The sequence below is a fragment of the Thunnus maccoyii genome, chromosome 13 (genome assembly GCF_910596095.1).
Source record: "Thunnus maccoyii chromosome 13, fThuMac1.1, whole genome shotgun sequence".
Taxonomy (NCBI): Eukaryota; Metazoa; Chordata; class Actinopteri; order Scombriformes; family Scombridae; genus Thunnus; species Thunnus maccoyii.
In genome coordinates this window covers 30,553,690-30,578,377 of record NC_056545.1, presented here as the reverse complement: position 1 = coordinate 30,578,377, position 24,688 = coordinate 30,553,690, and the positions used below count along the sequence as shown (strand labels likewise).

The window sequence follows — 24,688 nt, the reverse complement described above, 5'->3', positions numbered from 1 at the left end:
GTTCACTTGGTTGCTGTGGAATTGGATAAAGTTATTTAGGTTGCTATTGTTGCTTATTGGCTTTTAGTAACGTTGTATTGTATGTATTGGGACAATGTACAGTTTTAAACATAAATGTTAGCATTTGATGCACTGCACCAGAGTTGGCTTGAAGCTAATTTTCATCTGCAGTCACAGTACAAAGCAAAGAACACACAGGACACATACAAAATACAAAGCTATACACAATAGTGTGTCACATACACCCACAATGTCAACTAGAAATTAATAATGTAAGCATGTCAAATTAAAAGTTAGATTATTTGAGAAGACCATCAGATTAAAATTAGATTCAGTGATCACAGAGCTGAACTTGAATATTGTGTTCATGAACTCTTTTGAATACTTCAGATAAAGGAACTGAATCGGAAAGAGAAGCCTTGTACAAGTCTGATTTACAGAAAGGGGATTAAAATAAGTGACAGGAGTTAACATGGAATGTGTGATTTAAAGACAGTCCTGCAATGCAAGTACAATTGGGGGACATGAACTGCCAAGTGTGTCTTTACCATGGATATATAATAAGAGCTCTTATAGCTCATCCATGGTCTTTACTAGTATTTTCGAGGATGAGGCAATAGTATTGTGTGGCGTGGTGAAGGTGACTTAAGATTATGGCCGGGATATTCAAACACAAAACATGCAGCATCAACAAATATCACACGAATGCACTTTTAGCAGGAAAAGCATAACACAAATGGTGGCCTTATCCCATTTGGGTGCTCATTTCCAGAGCCTTGCTTCTGGTATTGAGTGTGTGCTTGCTGGAACAATTCCGCGGAGCCATTATTGTTAGTTTCACCTACAGTACCAACTTTTGACTGCTACTGTATGTCTTTATATAAGATAAAATGTCTGCCGCGACCTCAATAGTTGAAAGTCGGAGCTTTTGTGAGGAACAGTGAAGGCAGCATGTGTGCGTCGCGGTTTCCATGGTTGCAGTGCAGAACATTACTGACAGGAAAACAGGTGAGTATCTGACCGAGTTCATTTAGCGGTATCATACTATCTGATGAATCTACACGACAGAGGCATATGTTTTATCGTCACTGTAAATACAAGACATGCAGTAGATATTTCCATGTGGTTTGAACAGTGTTTTATCTTTACCTCTTAGCAAACGTCGTTTGGCTGAAAACATGATAGCTGCAAAGCTAGCTGACAGCTTTTAAACTAACGTTACCGGTAATTAAGCGATAGGAAAATATACTAGACACAACTATTTACCGGTATACAACTGCTTTTCTGAAGTTTTCTTCAATTTGGAAATCTTAACTTGATTAAAAATGCAACTATATTTGTCTCTATTTGACTTGGCTGCCAGGCCAGTGGAGTGTTTTGCAAATGGATTAACGCTTTCATTTCCCTTAAATTTAGTCCACTAGAAATTAATCTATAATAATTACGTTCATAATCAGTTTTACTCACTGTTATCTCCCAACATCCAATTCGTGTATATATAATTTATTTCTACAAGTATGTGATGGAATGAAAGAAAAGTACTGTAATGTGTATTTCTTGAGAACATCTTGTTTTTATTAAAGGGAAATACGTTTCCTCAAACGTCTTTAAGCTAATAGACCTTGTGAAATGCAGGTGCAACTAATAACAGTAATGATGGCTGCAGTCCATTGAGGTGTGTCATTCAGTTACCTGGCTGCATGCTGCCTCGCTGGTCTGACATTAGCCTAAATGAAAGTCAGCCATCATTGTTATTGGTTCCACCTGTGTACATGTCCACATGTCTGCTGTGATAAAAGGTCTCTTCATGCCTCCACTCATTCACTCACTGAGTTTCTCCAACTGGGTTGCTAAATTTGAATTGGCCAAGCAAGCGTTTGCATCATCCAAGCATTTCCTCTGTGATCTTCCAGTCTCATTATAGAATAATTTGTCAGAATGCCAACTAACATTTAGAGGCCAGGGTAAGAGGTGAGTATAGTACCAATACTTCATACTTCATAATTCTGACACAGCTGCAGAAATTAAGCTGAATCTGAGGCAGGTTAAACGACTAACCTGGACATTATACTGTGTATAGTGGATAAATCTATAGGACTGATGGTATTCTTCAACTTTTTTTACTTTTTTGACTTATCAGAAGCACCTTTTTAGGGGTCTAGGATTTAAAGCATATCAAAGTATGTAAAGTAGCAGATTTGATGCTCCTTGTCTTTGTCTACTCATTGACCACACAGACATATGTAGTTCAAAATGATACATGAATCTTAAATTGTATTTACTTTTACATCCTGCTGTCTATCTTGTACTATAAAGCAATCCTTTTCTGTTTGTTGATTAGTATTTGTAAATTACCACCCTGCTGTAACCCTCTCCTCTTATTATTCAACACCCGCATAGATGGTCAGATCTTTGTGAAGCAGACTGTCCACCTACAACATAAACATGGATAAAGAACTCAAACATGCAAAAATGTATCGAGTGTTGAAGATTGAGCAAGAGAAGCCTCCTTCTCAGAGACGAGCAGTCATGGCACCCCAGTGGGACGCTGTGGAGTCCGACACGGAGAGCTTGGCCCAGGAGAGAGCCTACCAACAGCAGCTACAAATACGTGTTGGCCACCAGGATCTAAACAAATACATACTCCCTCAAAAGAGGAATACTGACATCTTACAGCAGGGAGATGGGGAGGATGAAGATGTAAGTGATGATGAAACTGAGGATTGTTTAGTTTATGATAGCTTGGAAGTAGCAGCACACCCCCACATCGAGAGAAACGCTACCCTTTTACAGACTGAATATCTGGATACACAAAGAGATGAAAGAGAGGGGATGAGGTAAGTAGCACAATTTCAATTTTATAGCAATTTATTGTTGAAATTGAGTAATGTTGTCCAGAGGAACATCAGGGCCAACTTGTAAAATCATTGCAGATATTGTACACATTCAGCCTCAGTTAGCTGTGGTCAGAGATGTGTTCTGTTGCACACTAAAGTACACCTAACAGTGATTTCAGGCTGTAATGAACACACCCTGAGTACACTTCTATATAATGTGGCAAAGTTAAAACTTCATTATTAAAGGGGTGCAATTATATGCACATTGCAAGGCTATTAAAAACAGCACCAATAGGAAAGGAGTAACCTCTATACACTTACTCCAAAGCCACAATCTTAGTTCAAATAGACAATGTTTCGATTCAAATCGTCAGGTCAAAAATGATAAACAGTTAAAAACTTCAACCAGACCAGCAAAACAAGGATCTGGGCTAGTGTTAAAAGATAAAGCTGGTCATATTATGTATATTTCTCAAGCCCACTGGTCCCTTCAAGATGTAAATCTTTAAAAACGGCTTACAAATATATACTTTCAGTTTTGAAAAAGGCTCAGTATATACTTTCAGTTTTGAAAAAGGCTCAGTACTTTACTAAAACAGCTGGATACTGTGGTTTCAGCAGCAGATTTGGTCAACTCGTTGTTGGTTTGGTTCATTGTTTGGCTTTTTATGGGATTTGTATTTGTTGTTAATAAGAGAAATAGAATATCGCCAAACGTATACTTTAACTGACTCTAGAGTACATTTGACTAGAAGATCTTTCTCACTGAAGACATAATATTATACATGCTGGCTCACTGTCACACTGTCATGGCTTACTGGGACACTTGAACAGAGCGGTCTTTACTGTTCTTAGTAACACCTGTGCTTTTTCTCGTGTGATAAATCAAAATGACTGCTGGGAAATAGGACTATTCTGACCTAGAGTTATGCAGTCTGGCCAGTAGATGGCAGTCATTGATGATTGCTAATGACTGTTAAAACAGAACCTGCAGGCTTTAGGTCATAGTAAAAATAGTATTACAAACAACTATTTGTTACATTTTGATAAAAACAAAATTTAACATTGGGTGTTTATAGAGATATATAATGGTATAGATATTGTGAATAATCTGGTTATGTAGCCTTGTGTATCACAATAATTCTACTAACGTGCCATTATATAAGCTTTTGAGATTTGTGCCTGACCTTGTTCAATTTGCCTATTGAACTGAACTGTCACTTTAACAGTCTGTGAAAAATTAATTAAAATTAAGCAGATAATAGTACTGATTAGATAGAATCTAACAGGGAGAATTGCAGCAACAATCAAACCTTTTACTTTTAAACAGCACATTGATGATAAAAGATAAATAGCCTTCATTCATCACTCAACAATGAAACAGTGTCAGTTATTTAATGAGATGCAGGCATTGATGGTACATTGCAGCAAGAATGGCCTAATTCAGGTGCTTCCAGAATAACAGCTTTCATTTGAGGGAAATTAGATTTTTGTTTTGTTTGGGTGGATCACAATAAGTGGTCACTCGTGGTCCATTAACAAGGATCATTGTTGCTGTAAAGGAGATCTCTCTTTCTGTCCTTTGAGCGAGCAGAGGTAGGCGTCTATGGTGAGGACAACACCACATCTGTTTTTGCACTCTTGTCGACTCATACTGTTGTTTCCTTCAGACACTGCCTGATAGTAATTTCCCTCCAAAATAGAAAGGAGGCATTGTTCATTTTCCTGTCATTAACCTGTGGAGATTGATGCCCACCAAGTGTGGGTCCGCTTCCAAAGTACATTGTTTCAGAGGAAAATGACCATGACATATTCTCACAAAAGGCTCTATTTCATAGAGCTGAGGCAGTGGACACAGTCCCAATTCCCATCATCATGTTCTCATAGTCCTCTCCACTGCCTCCTCAAAGTAGGTAAGCCTTTTCACACAATGCCATTGCATAGTTTACAAACCCAATGAGCATTCCTCATTCAAGCAAAAGATTCCTATTTAGGCAACTCCATTCATCCCTCTGCACTATATTTTATACCTATCTCACTCGAAATATTGCCAAAGCGTATTTGAGTACAGTCCGTATGTCCAGTTTTTTCATTTTCCCAGTTAGTGTTTGTCACAGTATTTCACTGGCTTTTGTATTTAGGGGTCTGTATCTCGGGCAGGAAATAATAGGCTGTGGTGTTTTGCCAGTGTTGGAGGCAACACGCCCAGCTGCATGTTGTCTATAATGCATTCTCTAACTTGTTTGAGTCTGAGTCATTAGAGAGACATCCCTTACCCTTTTGGCCTCATTGAAGTGAAGGGCCCTACACCTAGGCAACCCTCCCCCCGGACGCACAACATCACGGCAGGAGAATTAGGCTCCCCTCGTCCTCCCAGTAAGCACAACAAAGAGGCACTCTGCTATTTATTTTAATGAGATCTTTTCATCACCATCAGAAAGAGCATTTTAGCCTGCAATTTTCAAGCCATTTCATAAGCTGAAAATTGCCGTTTGTGAACCATTCCCCCGCTAGTAGCTCTCAAATACACTCTCATTAGTGAGCCTGGAGGTGAAAATATGAAAATTATCTGTAAATACAGGCTCATAATCCCCCTCATCTGTTTCAATTTCAAAAGTCTCTGATAAGGCCTAGCTGTCTTTGTTTGAGGACATCATCATTCTAATAACGGTGTAATGCCTCTTGTTCCTTTGACCTCTCAGCACAGGCCCATGTGGTGTCTGTAAGACTTTGAATGTATAAATATCATTTAAAAAGTTGCTTACCAACAATTACATCTAATTTGAATAATAATATAATTAAAAACATACTATGTTTCTTATCTGAACAATAAAGCTATAATTTATTGATGCAAATATTAGTATCAGGCTAGTTGTACTTAACATATGAGATTAATTGCTGTTGTCTGTCTTTAACCTCACAGCCAGCTGCTCTCTGATGACGCCTATTCAGACCTGCGCTATGACCCTAACTGGAGGACCAACCTGAAGGGAGCTGACTGCTTTAATGAGAGTCCACGGAGCTCTGTCAAGGAATATTACCAAATCCCTAAAGACAACCCTAGCCAGTTAAGTGGTGACAGACAGGAACTGGTCATAAGAGGAGGATACAGATACATCTCCGACACAAGTCCAGATGTTTTGGTGACTCCTCAAACGGCTGGCAATGAGTGTGACCAGCCGTACCGCCTACACCCACAAGACAGTCAGAATAGCCATCACAACCATGCTGTACAGCTTAAATCACCAGAAGCTGACCTTTTAGGGCCATCCAGCATTTTTACTAAAAATGAAAACCACAACACTTTACAGGGGGGATTCAAAGAGAAGCATCAGAATAGCTATGACGAAGCTGGCGAAGATATTAGCAGATCTGTTGAGCTGACAGAGCACTTAGAGAATGTACATACAATGTACATCCAAGAATTTCAGACCTACTACGAGCATGAACTGAGACGCACACAAGGAGGACCCATTCAAACACAGCAAATGAGCACATCCACACTGAAGAGTCCTAAGATTTTATCGAACAAAAAGCCAGAAAGACTGAAAGAGGACATAGTGGAACGCAACAAATTAACCCTGGGGCGCCACACATCCAAACGTGGCTCCTATGTGAGGGTGCATGCACTTAAACAGGAGATGCCTCAGAATTTGAATAAGGTGTGTATAGCAACCTATAACCTCTGCTTATGATGAACATCAGCTCTGTACACTCAGGCAAGCCCTCTCTTTAAAAGAAACAGGCTGCAGTTACAGAAACAGACACCAGGAGCTGCACTAGCACTGATTATGACTCTTGGGCTGCTCAGCTATTGTTACACACTGTTTTGGATTGGCATTATATGGCATGATCTACAAAAATTTCAGATTAGGTTATGTAGGTTTGACTGGGCCAGACAAGTGTGAATATTAAAATAAAACATAGGATATAATTTTTTAAAATTCCAGTTTAAACTTTGTCAGTTTACTTTTTTTGTGAATCGTTTGGTAACACCCTTTGGCCTTACTTACATTGTTTGGTGATGGACAGATTTTCTATATCAACTGAATCCACTGGCCTCTGTGAATGATCCCTTATTGTATAGTTGAGGTTATTTATTTTGAAAATTGAACAAAGTAGTGTAGATTCTGGTTGTAGTTATGATTGAGAGGTATTACTGAGCAGCTACTTGCAGCTTATTGGTGTTATGTATTTAGGTATGTAAGTATAGCTTTTGTAGTATTAGTATGTGATAATAATAGTAATGGCAGTGCTGTGGTATGTTTTGCAATGGCTGAATTGAGTGAACCTTGAATATATTCACTAACAGTATTAAGATGTTTCAAACACAGGTCAGTTCTGGGGCACAACATGTGATACTCTTGTTTGTTTATATTTTTAAGAGATCTGTATTTGCTGTGCACTCAGGTGACAAGAAAAGTAGCCAAGTGTCAGTATATTTACTTTTGAAGGCTTAGTCTAATCTTGGAGTGACTATTAATGTGCAGTAGCTTGAATGCAGCTTTTCTCATGAGGCCAAGATTATTTGTGTCTTTTTTCCCCTCTGCATCAGCCAAGCTTATGCTCATTTAGTAGTATTATTGGTATCTATATGCCTCTTATTGTCATCTCAGACAACTACCAAGAGAATATCCTATGATGCTTGCTCTGACCCAGTCTGGGAAATTAATTTGGCAGAGGAGCATAGCTGTTTTCATCTGCCTTCTCCTCCATCATATGAAAAGAGCCATGTCTGGCTATGCAGTGCTTATTATGACTTGATGTGTACAACAAGAACATCAGAGACGCATGGTTACCAATAGGCTCTTAGACATCCCTGCACCTGGCACAGTGGCATAATTGGTCGGGATGGCCCGCATTCCCCATTTGTTGGGCCACAAGACTGTTTGCTGGCTATAATACCCCCAACCTTGTTCACCCATCTGAGCCCCAGCCCTCTACAATGTCTCATATCATCACCATTTACATAGTCAAGAGCCGTTAGCTTTGTGCAATGGTAAACAGAGCCAGAGCCTTTCCCTCTCCTGAACCCTTGTGTTTTGTCATTTTCCCTCTGAATTCGCTTATTAGTTTTCCATTGCCCTGTCTCCCCAAAGACGTGTCTTACTTAATGGGGGACATAGGGCATAAAAGAAGGGGGCACCAATTTGCATGTAGTCTATTTCCTGTCTCATCATAGGATTAATCTATGAATTGGGTGTGTTATGGAAACATAACATATCAAAAAAAGCCATTCAGAGACAAGCTTAAAGTAAAGTCATTTTAAACCAAATTTTAGAACTAGGTTCAATGTAAATTGTAAACTGTAGTTCATTGCAGCGTTGTTATCAACATGCTTACACACTAAAACAGAATGAACATATGAAATTTGTACAAAGTCGGACGGTTCATTCTTCATTTGCTGACATGTGAACATGAGCAGCGTTCTCAGAAACAAAAGATCCAGGACTCTTTAGAAGCCATCTCCACAACATCTAATGTTTGACTTGCATCATTGAATAATCATTGAATAAGAGACTGAGTTAAGTGATTCTGTGGCAAATGCTCTAAGTAAATTTTGTTTAATCATTAAATGCACATTGAAATCAAATGCACAAACTGGGTCTACAGAGTCTCAGTTTATAGTTATGTTAAGACAACATCCTCTGGTTATGTTCCCTACCCAGACTGGAGTTTTGTTCTGTGACCTCTTGTTTTGGAATAGAGTTCTTTATTTTCACAAACACTAAATGAAATATTGAAGATGAAAGAAGTAACATATGAGAATTTTGTTAACTTCTACCTTCAGTATTAGATTTTTGCAAAACGTAATATTGAAGGTCACAGAGAGAGAGGCATCTTAAAAAGCCAAAAGCAACTTTTCATAATTAGAATGACCACACATCTTTTATCACATAGCTTGCTCTGCTCCTTCCCACGCCTCCTGATCCGTAGCTCCTTGAAGAAGATAGCAACACTCCTTGTACAAAACGCATCAGTTTCACCAATCAATATGAACCCAGACAAGCCAGTTGTTACAGGGCTCTTTTAAAAGACCCTATTTGGTCTTTTGAAGAAAACGGCCATCTGAAGGCAACTTGTCATAATTAGACGTGTTATTAAATGTACACAATTTCCTAATGCAGCAAATGTTTAGCCCGGCCAAGTGGCAGAGTGGCGGTAGCAATGATTGGCTTCATTGGGCTTTGGGCCTCCTTTGATAAAGACAGAAGTAGCAGATCAATCTTCTGCTATTGCACTCAGCCCTCAGAGTCCCTTCTCCTCTTGCAGGCCCTCACTTCAAAGCCAGGGGAACATAATGTACAATCTTTTAATAGCTTTAGACCAAAGCTCTGGGGAGCTCTCTGCCACTGTATACCCTGCCTCAGTCTAAACACCTAATCAAGATTACCTGGGCTGGCCACAATAGCAGCTAAATGCAATTCAAGATCCACAGCCCCTTTGAAGTCTTCATTGCGAAAAGCAGATGTTTCCCGGGTACAGGAGGTAATACAGCTAGCTGCAATTGCCAGACTTTGTTGTGACATCGTCTTGCAGAGAAGCAATTACGGGCCTCCCAATTTAGTAGAAAAGATATTACACAGCTTACCATGCTCAAAATGCAATACAGGCTTGATCATTTGCTCCAACTGATTGGGATTTTTATAATGGGTGACAAAAGGCAGGGGGAATGGGTAAAGGTGAGAGGCGCAAAGTGTTTGTGTGTGTGTGTGAGTGAGTGTGTATACTGCCAGACAGTAGTCACTCACACCTGCTCCTGATCTTCAAACAACTGCTGTGGCAGCGCTGTCCTCGTTGATCATCTGTAACAGCACCCAAATGTCTAAAAGTCTCTGTCGTTTCAAAACGATTCCCCTAATCGGTTCCTGAGTTCATGTAGGTGTTGGTTCAGTTAATTACCAAAAGTATAAAAATCAGCTTGAGACAAGCTTACACATGGAAAGAGCATAAGATCTGGGACAGTGTTCTCTCAGCATCACAGCAGCTTCTCAGCCTATTAGATGCAATCACAAACACACTTATTGATGGATATGTTACAACTGGATCCACTCATTCCTTGTGACCTTCACCTATTCAAGCCCACAGAATTAGTGGCATTCAGCAAACAAGTCTTCAGCCTGTCAATACCATCGATCCACTCAGATGGTCCTCTGCCGCTGAGGGGAGTCCTGAAGTTAACCAAATGATTTTCATTACAGCATTAACAGAACGTAGTTCCATGCCACAAATGGGTGCATTAGGAACAACTGAAACAGTAAATTGATGTAATATGACATGGTCAAAGAAGACAGACATTGATAGTAACGGATGCAGTATTGATATACTTGAGTAGGTATACGTGTGTTGGTTTTAATGAGCTTTAGTAAAGATGTAAAGGCAGAAAAACTATAAAGGACCTTTGTTTCAACAATCTTCTGCTTTCTCATGCTCATTCTAAAGGTGCATGAAACTCTTGAGGAGACAGCTACTGCGGAGAGTCAAGAGGACAGTTCAGACCCAGAGCTGAGGTGGCTCCAGAAAACACAACAGCTGAGGGTAGGACCCCCCTATTCTTTTCACTTGGTTGACACTGTCAGCCCAAACAATAGATTGTAAATATCCAGTAAAATCTAGTTTGTTTTGTAGTACTATATGTATGGAAGCTCCATTTCCCAAATTCCTGCAAGGGCCACCTATCAGCTGCACAGTAAGGACACTATCACCCTGGCTTTTAATAGTCTGTTGGGAATGTGGACACAATCACTGATGGCGTTGTTGCAGCGGCGCTCACCAGAGAGTGAGTGTTGGAGTGAAAAAAGGACAGGATTGGAGAAGCATTATTATTTTGAGCACTTGAGCGACCACCTTAACGCTGCCAAGCAGGGGAGTATAAATATTTTCCCAGTGGAATGAGCAAAGCTGGTGTATTCTAAATCAGCGGCATTAGATGCATGAGACACATGCTCATAGGCCTCCCGCTAAATAATTCGGTCAGATCATACAAAGAAGAGCGCCAGCCCTTCTTACACTTGGGAAAGAATTGTGTCTCTTATTCAGAGCTCATGTTCATCTGTTGTTTTTGTGGAGTAAATGGGAAGATTTAGAGCTGATGCTTTGTGCTCCATACCACCATCAGATATAGGCCAAGCTATAATTTGCAAGTTAGAATATCTCACAGTAATACAGAGTTAAAAATATAAACATGCACAGAAGCAGTTTTTGAATATGATAGTGGGAAAAAAATCAGTGGTGGAAGAACTACCCAGATCATTTACTTAAGTAAAAATACCAATACAGCAATGTAGAAATACTCCATTACAAGTAAAAGTCCTGCATGAAAAAGCCCTCTAGGGAAAGTATGCAAGTATAAGCAGTAAAATGTAGCTAAAGTATTGCAGTAAAGGTAGTGATTTGGTCCCTCTGACTGATATATTATTATATATGACATCATTAGATTATTAATAGTGAAGCATCAGTGTTAGAGCAGCATGTTACTGTTGTAGCTGCTGGAGGTGGAGCTAGTTTGAACTACTTTATATACAGTTAGCTAGTTCAGTCCAGTGGTTCCCAATCTAGGGGTTGGGCCCCTCCAAAGTGTCAGCAGATAAATCTCCCATGAATGGTGAAAAGAAAGAAGAAAAAACAAAGTTCTGATACACAAATCTGTTTTCAGTTTTTCTCTAATCTTTGATTTTTGGTGAAATATTGGCTCATTTGAATTTAAATTGCAATTAAACCACGTGAGAAGTTTAGAGGGAAAAATCACTATTTGGTGGAGCTGTTAACAACTCATAGACATGTGAAATGTGACCCCGACTACACACTGCTTTTTGTAAGACGTCAAAATCCAAAAAGGTTGGAAACCACTGGTTTCATCTTTAACAATGTGTTGTATTTTAAAAGCTTGTTATATTATCCATTGTGTCAAATCTTCATCTGAAAAGTAACTAAAGCTGTCAAATAAATGTAGTGGAGTAGAAAGTACAATATTTCCCTTTGAAATGTAGTGAAAGTATAAAGTAGCATCAAATGGAAATACTCAAGTAAAGTGCAAGTACCTCAAAATTGTACTTCAGTACATTGCTTGAGTAAATATACTTAGTTACTTTTCATTTAGACCCATATTTAGAGGTTGTTTGCTGGCATTAAAACACAGTATTTCATTTGAGTATGATTCTGACCAATTATAAGGCCTTGTCAGTCATCTGTACTTTGTGTGTACTTTGCACCTGGTGTTTTTTTTTAGGTATGGAGGTTTTTGTGGAAAATGATTTTATATGCTCAGATTTTGCTGCATGTTTGGGTTTTGTGAATTAACACTCCTGCACACTGAGTAGATTTCCTTTAAATCGATCCTGTCTATATCAGTACCCCTTATTGCTTTGACATCCCTCATCAGTAAAAAAATGTTATCCTCAAACTGTTAATCCGACTGTCACCCCAGGTCACCCAGATCAGTAAAGGAAAGAAAGCCCAGCGGAAGGAAAACCCCAGCCCCTCTCAACAGCAGTGGCCCCATGCCCCAGGGGTCAAAGCTGAGAGGAGAGACTGTCTGAGCTCCCCATTAGCAAGACCAGCCGCTGTAACACAGCCAAAACCTCAGAAGACAACCTCATCGCAGCCTTTGCCTCCCACTATCCACCTCAACATCAACCTGAACACTTTATCCCAGCTCCGTCCATTACTCCAACAGAAGGCCCATGATGCCATCATGAATTTAGCATCTCTTCATGGGCGTCCCCATTGGAGCCCCGGATCTGAAGTTCAGTTTGGCACCCACATGTGCCAGGAAGGACTACATACAGAACTTTACCACAGAAACCAGGAGAATAGCCCTGAACAATGGCAAAGGTGAACCATTTATCCAGTTTTTTTACTGACCAAAGAGGAGAAAGATGTTACATTTTAAGGATCTCATTGCAAAAATTGGATCACTGCAGCAGTATCATAATAATACTAGCAGTCAGAAAGAAAAAAATAGAGCAAATAGAATTAGAGAAAAACAAAATACTGGACACTCTAGAGCAATCGAACACAACAGTGAAATAATATGACTGCATATTTTTGGTCTGTGTAAAATGATAGCAGTAGGATAAGAGACAAAAAAACTGTCTGATACAGAATATAAATATTAATGAACATATAGTCATATGTAATATGTAAAAAAAATAATATGATTTTTTTCTTGTAATCTATCATCATGGACCCTCTCATTATTTATCCACCAATAATTCTGTGTTTCAGTACAACTGCATTAAAGTGGCCATTATCCTGTGAAGGAGAGGACCAGAAGTGGAGCTCAAATAAGCCATTTCCACAAAACCTCCCCAGGGCACCCACCAGCACTTGGTCACAGGGTTCAGGCTCCTACACAGTGCTGCCCCCCATAGGAAAGCAAGTAATGGAAAAAGAGCATGAGATGTGCCCTGATCAGAGTGCGAACACAACCTATCCCATCCATACAAGCAGCTCTGATGGCTACCTGGTGCAGATGGAGAAACAGAAGCAGCTGAGGGCAAGAGTAACATACAAGGTTGGTGGGCCTGTAAGCTTAATGTGTGTCCCTGAAAGGAGGGATACTGAGTGTTGACATGGTTTTGTTCTGCTGTAGTACAATTACATTTGTGCTTCATCAGCGTAGTATTGTATTTCTGAAAGAATGTATATGTCTGCAGTGCCATCTAATCTAGGATGCCACACAGATAAAAAAAACTCCACTCAGTATTTGTTTGGAATAATATACACTGTGAGCACACCTGGTGTCATTCATGCATTAGATGTGCTCACAATTATTGTACATGTCATACAATGTCTATAGAGTGGCTTGCACTGATCTTAATGAAAAGATGTGGTCCCAAATCACCATTAAAACATGTTCTGTGTTTCATCTAATAGTGGCCGGTTGTCAATTAAAAGCCAGGTCTCTGATAATGGCCAGGGGTGTGGTCGACACAAACAAATAAAAGCTGGCCCCATAAAACAGGCTGGGTAAACAATAATAAGTCATTGTTGGATGTTTACATTTTTCAAAATAAAGGACCAAAGTATTATTTTTTACCTTTCTTTTTTTCTGCTCTACCTAAAATGTACCAAACTGTGACCCCAAAGCCGAACTGTGAATTTTGTGTACTGTTACACCTAATAGAAGCCTGCTTATAATGAAAGCCTGGTATTCAGTTGAGGTAAAGAAAGGCCCTGGCCATTATTTGAGGAAATACAGTACTCCCATCATGAACAAATACTGCCATTATGCAGCCCCTCTTGGTGGTTGTAGACCTAAATGGTGACAGATATTTTAATGTCACGTCATGATATGTTAATGTCATGTCACACAGAAAAGTTCAATAATTTCGTTTTGCTTCTGAGTGATAACCATGTATACATAAAAACTTCAACTGTTTAAACAGGGTTCAAGGGTCACAAAACTCACTTAACACATACTAAAGGATCACTTTCAAGTTAGTAAAATAAGAACACATTATGCAGTTTCACCCAACAAAAGTGACACATGAATTCTTAAATTGAGTGGCATTCCCCTTTAATCCCCACGTACACGAGAGGTTACACAAATAAATGCCCCTTTGAAGTCCTAAATAATCCCCTCAGCTGTCTCCATGCAGGGCCTGCTTAATCCAGCAGGAGTGTTCTGGTGACTAAGGGCACAAAACATCAGGTTAATTGTCTAGCTCCGCTAAGATACACTTAATTGCTATAAGATGATGACTATATAAATCACAGAGCTGCAGGCTCTGAAAAGCCATTTGAAGATGTGTTAGAGGATAAGGTGATTAGATGGGAGAGAGTCTGTGAAGCGCAGGGCCACTAAAGATGCATTTGCATTTAATGATTTGGCTGTTGTTTCTTTCTCCTTCTCCTTAGCTGTGCAGGTGGGTCCTGAGTAGAAAGTGACTCAACCAACAAGTTTAAATGGAGTACAAACAAACTTAAAAATATTGATATTTTTAACATAGCATTGTGGCCTTGCTATATGATGTGATGTCTATGTGTTGAGACTCCTAGCCTCACCTGATAGTAACAACTCTGCACACAGCAGCAAATGATGCACTACACACCTAAAACATCACCAACATCATTAGGAAACCAACTGTAGGCGAACAGGGAAATTCAGGCATGAACACAGATTGATTAAATGTATAATATATCCTATTTATTGTTACATCAATGTGAAAAATAAAAATACAGTACACTTTTAATACCAACTAACAATTGAGTTAGGTGGACCCAAGAAAGGCTAGAAAGTATGATTAAGTGCTTAGGGTTGTACTCATATGGGAGCCCTCACATAGTCCTCCTGTGGTGCCCACCATTCCTCACCCCTTGACCTCACATCTTTCCCACCATGTTAGCCATCATGTCTGACGAGATTACAGGCTCAATTTGTAAAGCAGTCTGGCTGCAGTGCCTGGGCATGAAAGCAGATGAGTGTGACTTCGGGGTTGGGGAGAGAAGGCTTGAAAAGAAAAGTACCCTGTTGTGTTCATGCGTGATGGCTAAAGCAAACTGAAATCCTCCTTCCAAAAAGCAGCCAGTACAATCTGGAATGATTAGCTCCCTTTTGTCTGAGGCATCTTGTGGATTGTATGCACCCATGTACACATGGTCTCACACACGCGCACACGCATACACACACAAACATACACACACACACAGGTTTACCTAAGTCACTTTTGGGGTATTTACATAGACTTGCATCAATTTCCTGGAGACTTACCCAAACCATAACCATTAATTGCCTAACCATAACCCTGACCTTAACCACTGACCCAAAAATCAGTGACTCAGCCTGTCCCTACACACACACACACACACACCATCATCATCATAGTCATCATCATCATCACCAGCATCTGCGAAGGAACAGGTATACATCTCTCTCTGTCTTTGCCCGTATCACTTGTGTCACTTCAACTTCAGCTCACCATCAATGTCCCTATGAAGAGCACTTAATAAGGAAACTATGTATGTCATGCACTATATGGTGCCAGCTTACATACTGTTTGTACTGTATATACAGTTACTGTCGTGTTACTGAATCTTCCTAGGAAAAAATGTACGCACAAAGTATGCACAAACTAATATAAAGTAGTATAAAGTTTCTGGTTCATTTGGAATAACCTGGGTAATTAGCATGACCATTGACAGCCACTATGGCATAGCAGACAAAAAGAGCACCACACCACAGAGACACAAATTTATCAAAATCTACAAGGAAAAATGTCATCATACTGAACATGTTTGACAGAGAGATGATCTACGAAACTGCAGTGCACAAGCAAGGATCATGCATATTATCACTACAGCCATGCTATGTCTCTGTGGGCACTGTGGTGCTTTGAGTTAAATAACCAACATGCTCATAGTGACAATGTTAACATGCAGTTTAGCAGGTTTACTGTGTTCACTATCTTAGTTTAGCCTATTAGCATTAAGATTAGCTAATTAGCACCAAATAGTACAGCTGATTGTCCAACATTGCCACACTGCTAGCATGGCTAAAAACATGAACAGTCACCGAGTGTGTCTTTGTGTGTCTCTGAGCATGAAAAAGAATCAAGTTTTATCATGTCAAGAACTCTCAAGTAGATGCACATTAGGTCACTGTGCCCAGTATGATCTATGTATTTTTTCCCAAATGAATGCCATCCAAGACTTTTAATTTTGTTAGATATTACCCCATACACAGTTACATACACAGTATGTCCTAACATATCAGCAAATCTTTGAATTGTTTAGCACTTTCTGCTACCTTCTTAGTGCAGTGGCGTCCACTAAATATGTTTGATTTATGAGTTTTTGTATGTTTCTGCAAACTAGTGAGAGGGCCAAACAAGAAGGAAAGAGTGTTACAAAAAGTTTGGTGAAGACAGTGTCACTCACATTGAGGCTCTGTCTTGCTGTGTTGTCTGCGAGGCGTTTGTCTATGTTTTGGTGTATTATAAGTGATTTTATCTCTCAACAGATGTACTGTGTGTTATGCATGATTTGAATGCAATTTAATGAGAGACAAAATGGATCAAAATTGCAGTTTGGAATTTATTGTTTTGCCATTGTGCTATTTCAACATCCATCAAAACAAATTGAGTTCAGTTTAACAGAAGTCCATTTCAAATTAAGTAATCAAAAGTGTCACTTGATGTTTGAATGCACAAATAGGATCCAGCTATTGCAACTTTCAAAATATCAACCCCCCCCCCCCCCCCCCCCCCCCTCCCCCCTCCCTCTCCCTCTCAGGCATACAGTGTAAAAGACTACAAGCAGCTGATGCCAGTCGTGACTCTGCAAGGCCTGGGTCCCGACTACACAGCCCTTGAAAAGACAGTAAGTATCAACCTACTGACCCTTAGATCTACACCACCAGTTATTTATCCAGAAACTAGATGGATTCACTTGTTGGATAACGCACCAGCAGGCCAGTCATTTTCTTCTTTACTGAGCTAACCAACACGGCTGTGAATTGTGAATGTTTTTCAAGATCAAATATATTTATTACTTTATTTTTCCCCAAATTTGTTTTGGACTCCATACTGTAGTTCCACAATAGATTAACAAATATATTGTACTGGTGAATACAACTCGGTTATACTGCTCTTGGAGGATGATACCATATCCTTCAGTGTAATTACTGATAGCTCAGACTTGTTGTGGTTTCCCTCAAATTGTATTCTTGTTGTTCACCTCACACTGGGATCCTAAATATCCAGTACAAACTCAAAGAGGACCATAATGACCAGTTGATCAGATATGTGGAATATGATCAGACAGCAATATTATCCCAGGGTTTCCCATAGTTGTCAAGTGTATAAATAATTGCATTCGATAAATATAGATCCAATTAAACTGCAACATCTTGAAGATGGATGATGCTGAGTTGCTTTTTATCATAAAAAGGTCAATATTGGGCCAATATGTTGACAAACTGAAAAATCATGTAATTAACCCTTTTCCTAAGTGATAAACAGAGATTAAAAATGGTAAATTGGTAATGCTAAGCCACATCGACATGTACACACACAAATAGACACATAGCCAGTATTGCATTTTGCTCTAATGGGTATTTGGGTATTTCTTCACTTGGCAGCCCATCTTATACTTTCCAAACTCTCCCCTTATTCCTAACATGTGTAGAAAGGTGTAGATCAATTTTCCCCTCAGAAATGTTTCTCTTGACAAACATTAAATAAGATCAAAACAGAATGCTCAAACAAACTGTAGTATTGATTAAGAGGGAGAGCGAGATAGAACAAAGTGGAGTCACTCTCCATTCCCACTGAGCAGAGAGAAGCTAACAAGGCACACATCTGCGCCTGTAGCTTCCATGTCGGCTGTCTGCTGATTTTCCATGCATTTATCTTATGATGAATTACAGAGCTTTTTACCAATATGAGGCAGAAATCAATCTGTCGACTACAGTATGTAGCATCCAGATTTTTCTGCTTTCTATATTTGAGAGCCTCCCTGGCCTTTAATTTTTTTTCCAGCAAAAAGAGAGATGATGATTTAGAACGCAATACAAAAGCTGCCCTATATACCAGGATGTTATATTAATTTGCTGATGGGCAATAACAGTTATAAGGAGTGACTCATACAGGCAAAGAATGTCATTATTATTAGTTTTGGCAAACATTATTAGCTGTCTTTCAGTCGGTCTCCTGTGCCTAAATCCTGATGTCCACTAGTGTCATTGCGTATCCACTGACCCTTTTCCAGTTGTCCAAGTTCAAAGGCTCCCATGCTGTTCCACAGATAAAATTACATTTACAAAGCAAATGAAAGTACCCCTAAGAAGTTAAGTGCTCTTTGTACTTTGATATATCTTTTGTTAATCTCCCCGTTGTAAAAAGTGAGCATGTTTGGCCAATTTACCCTAGATTGAGCCCTGTGCATCTCCAAGGCCAAGCCTATTAGTGAATGATATGTGTAAATGTTGATAGGCCCACTGAATGGCTCGCTGTGTTTGGTTTTGTTGGGCTGCGTGGAGAGGCTCGGCCGAGGGGATACACAAAGAGAAGGGCCTTAAGGGAGAAATGGCTCAGTTAATTAAACCCCCTTTTATAATCTGCCTCTGTTTCTCTCTCTCTCTCTCTCTCTCTCCTTCTCTTCTCTCTCACTCCCTCTTTCACTCTTTCACCATCATCATGCTGAGAAAATGAAACAACAGAAGCTGTATTCAAATGTGATCCGCGAGCAGAACAAAAAGATAAGTAGGATTCCCTTTCTACCGGCCAAGGACCCGGAAGGCAATGACAAGAAAGTTCCCAGGATGAAGGTGTGTGTGTGTGTGTGTGTGTGTGTCCTTTTTGTGTGTGTGTGTGTACATGTGTGAACCCTAACACATGTCTCTTTTAGAACAGCCATTTGTGATTGTGGTTGTTTGACAGAGACAAGTTGTGACCAAACAAACTGACAAAGAAAGAGTATGAGATTAGGGAGACTACATGGTTCCAGCCTGGTACCTGTGACACACTGTCTTTACAAGGGCAGTCTGTTAGTGAGTCATCTGCATTCACTAAGCAGAACACTGTTGATCCTGGATAACTGGTTTCACACGGCTGGTAAGAAAAACATGATATTTAATTGGGGTAAAATATGTGGACAAAACAAAAATATTATTGCCAACATTTTTTAACTGCTAGCTTAGATTATTAGATTGTTAATGGCAAGAAAAGGTATAATTTAACAATTATGCTCTTGCTGTATGTGTATTTTATAATAAACTAGTATTATGGATGAATTTGAGCAACGTAAAGCATTACAACAATTTGAAGTAAGTAATCTGTTTATTCTGCAGAGACAGAAAGGAGTACTGCAGAAAAAGTGCTGTGCCTAATAAACCTAAACGTCCAAAAACCTAAAGCCTTGAAGAAAATCTATGTGACTGAAACAGAATATCTTTTTTTTTTTTACTTATCATTTTTCATCAATAGGACACCGAGTGCATATTTTTATTTATACAGTCATTTTTTATTCATAAGGTCGCCTCATGCTTTGATTGAATTCAGTAGCAATACACTTAACAGTCACTGTCAGGAATACAATGAAATAATTTCACCAACATTAAAATGAAACATAATTTTCATTACCAATAACTATATCAGCCGTGGTCAGCTGCGGTCAACTTGCCACCTGCTACTTGTTAGAATTTTATTTTATGTTCATGTCAGGATCATGTGGAAGTGATGTCATCTTTCAAGACAGTTGATTGGTTAGAAGGTCGACTGTTTACACATTTTGATTCAATCTTCTGAACTTCAGCAGCTTCAGTGCAGGTTCAGCCAGGCAGTGTAGGTTACCATGGTGACCTACCTTATTTTAAACAGAGCCAGTGTTCTGAGACCAAAAAGCTATGAATCCTGTTCCTTTGGTAGTCCACTAATCTCACTTTGTGAGACAGCACCAGTGTTTCAAGTCATGTTTTTAAATGTATCACAAAATGAAAGTTATGCTGTCAGCAATTTATTCTTTATTGTTTTTGAATGCAGCTTGTACACAGTAATTAGTAAGTACATCAACATACATTGATCTCTCTCGCTCTCCTTCAATTTTAGGCCTTGGAATATGCCAAGACTATAGCCAAACCGCCTCAACCAAAGCTCAGACAGAAACACCAGTCTGAAGGCTTCACTGAGCACACTCCTTGCTTGGAGGGCTTGGACGTGGCCCAGCTGGCCAGGCTGGAACTCCTTGGAAAACGGCATGAAGAAGAAAAGCAGGCTGTGGCACTCTTCAGAAAAATGCACGCTGTCTGAGGCAAGATGCAATTCACAGAAGCAGTCCATGTAACCCATGATGTTCTAGATATCTGTTCTCCAAGATGTGGGACACAACATGCTGCCTCATTAAATTTGCTATGCTTATTATCACATCAAAAAATCCTTATGATATACGAGAAGATTGGCGTTCTCAAACAGTGACTGCTTTGCTTTTTGTGTGTCATCGGGTATGATTTCATAAGAAATTAATTTGATTCCTTTTCTGATGCTCACTGCTACTGTTCACTCAGCACATACAGACCTAAAACTTGCAAACCTTTTGGACTTGGCACATGGTGGAAAGAGTGAAAGCCTTTTTTCCAAAAACACAAAGGTATACTCTATAACAGGAAGTTATAGTAACATTGTTTAAAGGAAATTTGGTTTTAGCTTTGAACACCAGCAGTAACTCTGCTGCTGAGTTGAGATAGGGACCACTAATCACTATGGATTTATGTGGTGGTTAGGGTAACTGTATCAAGATATTACATTTAATATAATATATTTTGATCTTAAAAAACTATACAAATACCACTTATTGCAAAATATAAACTGTAATTATACACACTGTTTCCTTGTATGGAGGTTAGAGATATTAGCTTGTGAGCACTTCTGTAAATCAAAGAAAACATTCTGGCTGCCTCTTTTATGCTGGTCAGGGTATTTTCAGTGCCTAAGCATAATATGGCAAGCCAAGTGCATATCTGATGTTGCACTGTAACAAAACTCAGGTTAGCCACTGGACAATGATTCCTTGTTTCTGTAAATGTTTGGTTTGGACCACATGAGTGTTTTTTTATCCACAGATGTCTGATAGAAATCAGTGTACCCTCTGTGATGTCACCAGTAGGTTTACAAGGGTCTTTTGATGCTTGGATTTGGGATTGGTGTTCACTGAAATCTTGGCAGCCACTGGACCTTCGTTTGAGGCTTCCCTCAAATCAAAATCTGGATTTTGGTTTGGAATTTTGGAATGGAACTGAGTCTAAAAAAAAAAAAAGTAAGACTTCTTGGAACCAGCATCTATTGACTGTTAAAGGACTGCATCACAGGGCACATTCATTGGTTTCACCACTCAGCTGTAGTTTAGAGCTCAATAGAGCTATAGATAATTGTAGCAGCATGGTATCACTAACAGATATGCTATGCATGATCAAATCAAAGTCAAGTCAAGTCACATTTATTTATATAGCACATTTCATTCATACATCAGGCGTAAACTCAGACAATGTTGCGCTTTTACTCCGTAAGTAATCATGTTGACATTCTCTCACTCACTGTGAGTCTTAGTGAAACCCTCATCTCTGTGGCTGTTGTCCGGCCTCGTCTATTACATCCAACTTATCATTTTTAACAAAAAACAACATGAATGTTGACGTGAAGCTCTAAATTGCAGGTCAGTCTTAATTGTTGTAATGATATATTTAGCCCATGGTAATCTTTTTTTTTTTTTTTTTTTTTTTAAATCCACATTTTCATTGTGTTGAGCACACACTCTTTGCTGCTGGTTTCATTTTTTTCATTCCTCCGTTTCTCTGGTTTACAGTGTAGAAAATCCTGCTCGGATACAGGATGACACTTTGAAGCTCACCTGATCTGGTCCCAGTCCTACTTTTTGTAGTCATGTTCTAAATAGTAACTCCTCCCTAACACGAAACACTCTCAAGCAGCTCATTTTACTAATTGAACCCTCAGATCATTATCAAAGCACTATTTACCTCTGTGCAATATTTTAATTAGATTATAGTCTCTATTTAACCCATCATGGACTCTTTGAAGCTGTGTGTTTTTAGTGTTAAGTCCTCAGATGCGCGGCTGGAAACAAATGACGGAGCCCTTTTTAATTTAATGAGAAACGCTGCCTATCCACACTGAGTCTCTTTGCATCTTTTTTTTGGTCCCACCTACTCGTTTTTTGCCATTGAAATCCAGTTAATTGAAGGAGTCTTTCACCGCTATACATGAAGGGGGCCAAATTAGCATCCCTTTCTGCCCATTGGGAAGCTAAGGCAGACGTGGATGCTTTGATGTGAGAAGCACGCTTTCAGTAGGCGGCAGGCTTCCTGCAAATGAGCTGATGGCCCTGCTATTAGGCCCAAATGCAGATGCGTCCATGTGTTGCAAAACGCTTAATCTTTTAATTGATCACCTTCTGCATGGCCTATTCTCCACATAGTTTTTTTCCCTGCTGCCTGTTAATCAGAATCACATTTTGAAGATGACATGAATTGCTTTTTAAAAGGCAGGATAGCATGAAGGACAAGAGAGGATTGCATGTTCTTTTGCAAATACACACTGAGAGATGCTGCTTGTGGTAAAAAAAAAAAAAAAAAAAATTGATAATTAGACAACAAATAGTTTACTAACCTATCACCATATTGTTGTTCTGTATTAGAAAATAAATAATTACCATGTAAATAAATAATAATTATTACCATGAATCTGCTTCCTACAGTCTTATCATGGCAACTTTGTCTGCAGACCAGAGGACATACACTGAAGTATGGCAAAGTGTAGTTTATGTTAGTTGTGAGACACTGTATGCTGCAGCATGGACTATAATATTAAAATACACTTTATCAGTGAAACAATGAAATAACACTTAAATATCACAAAGGGTTTTTTTTAATGTTTTTTTTACACTCATCATATTGATTAAGAAACAAGTAATACTGCTGCTGTGAACTCCAGCTCCAAATGATAAACTTGTCAAATTATACGAACATGTACAGGAAAAACCCCTGGAGAAAGAGATGATTGGCTAAATTCAATCAAGTGTTCGTTGAGGATAAAAATGCCAAAATGTGCTGTAAAAATCATGTTGAATCTTTTTCCTGAATTGATTTTTGTGTGTGTGTTTTGCTCCTTGCTTTCCCACAACAATGCTCAAAAAGCTGTCTCTTAACAGTAGCAGAATCAATGTGTAATAAATATGTGCTCATTCCTGCAACACCATATTGAGACTACTGCCGATTTTGTTTTAAATACTCAATATTTCCATGGTGATACTCTGCCCTGAGCATAGTGGATATAATAATGTTGGCACATAAGAGTCTAAAATACATTTGATTTTATTTCTTGGCATGTTAAATTCTCATGATTTTTGATGACAATAATATTTTAGGTTAAATAGATATGATCACATAAATTCATGAACAGTGGTATTCACCATACTGACTCAAAACAAATGATGACACATTTTCACGATTGAGATGGAATCAGAGTTATCGTTCTCATGTCAGTGTGAGCCTGCAGGACCAAAATGTTTTACAAACTTGGAGTCATTCTCTGAATTTTCAGACAATTTAGTGGCAGAAACACATGACTACCATGAGCAGAGGTGTGCCATTTAGAATTCTGCTTTAGTCGATTTATTCTGAAACATTCCATTATTATTTTTTTTTTTATGGTCAGAACATACTGTAGATATTTTCATCTGTTGTCATGAGCAGAATATCCATCAAGCCTTTTACCACAGTGAAGAATTGCTCTATTAATTCATGACCTATAAATAGGATTCATTGTGCCACACTCTTATTCACACATATTCTTAGCAATGCACTGACACAAACATATGCAACAAAATGTATTCACCTTTCCTCTGTCTTCTTGCTCTGCATAGAATTCATTTGCTCCAGATACAATCTGCATTTTTTGTAATGAATCATCGTCATTTAAAAAATGAGTTTGGAAATGAACATAGACCATTGAAGCTACGTGACTTTTGGAGGTTAATATTTAGAGGAGAATACATAAAATACTTTTCTGACATGAGTAAGCATTTGTACTCTGAGGAGCTGCTGACTCTTTGTAATTTCTTGCTGTCAGTCTTTTGCGTTTCTGTTTGTTGGCTTAAAGCACAGCAGGCTGCAGGCCACCATGCGGGAAGCCCAGTAAAGAACAAGCTGCCCCCCCCTCATTCAAAACTGAGCTCCATGCTGTGGAGACTGGTTCCTAATACAAGCGCATACAACAGCACAGGAGAGAGCCGTTTGAACTCACTTGAACACCTGACCACATACGCATGTGCAGCTTAAATAATAATACTACATTAACGTCCATGTATGTGGTTATTTTATTCTCTAAATCATTGCTGCT

At 39.1% G+C, this 24,688-nt stretch overlaps 1 protein-coding gene across 3 annotated transcripts; it reads left to right on the top strand.

The window, feature by feature from the left end:
* Positions 1-928: 928 nt before the first annotated feature.
* On the top strand, positions 929-23,545 carry jhy (junctional cadherin complex regulator). Of its 3 annotated transcripts, none has more exons than XM_042431125.1 (9): positions 929-1,008; positions 2,401-2,837; positions 5,761-6,499; positions 10,281-10,376; positions 12,265-12,671; positions 13,065-13,353; positions 17,073-17,159; positions 18,985-19,107; positions 20,387-23,545. In XM_042431125.1, exons 2-9 carry the CDS (start codon positions 2,446-2,448, stop codon positions 20,585-20,587), a joined length of 2,334 nt encoding a protein of 777 aa, XP_042287059.1. In that variant the 5' UTR covers positions 929-1,008; positions 2,401-2,445; the 3' UTR covers positions 20,588-23,545. The 3 variants fall into 3 exon arrangements, with proteins under 3 accessions (XP_042287059.1, XP_042287060.1, XP_042287058.1); XM_042431126.1 differs by lacking the exon at positions 929-1,008 and adding an exon at positions 1,061-1,971 and having other exon boundaries at positions 19,000-19,107; XM_042431124.1 differs by lacking the exon at positions 929-1,008 and adding an exon at positions 1,061-1,971.
* The last annotated feature ends 1,143 nt before the right edge of the window (positions 23,546-24,688 follow it).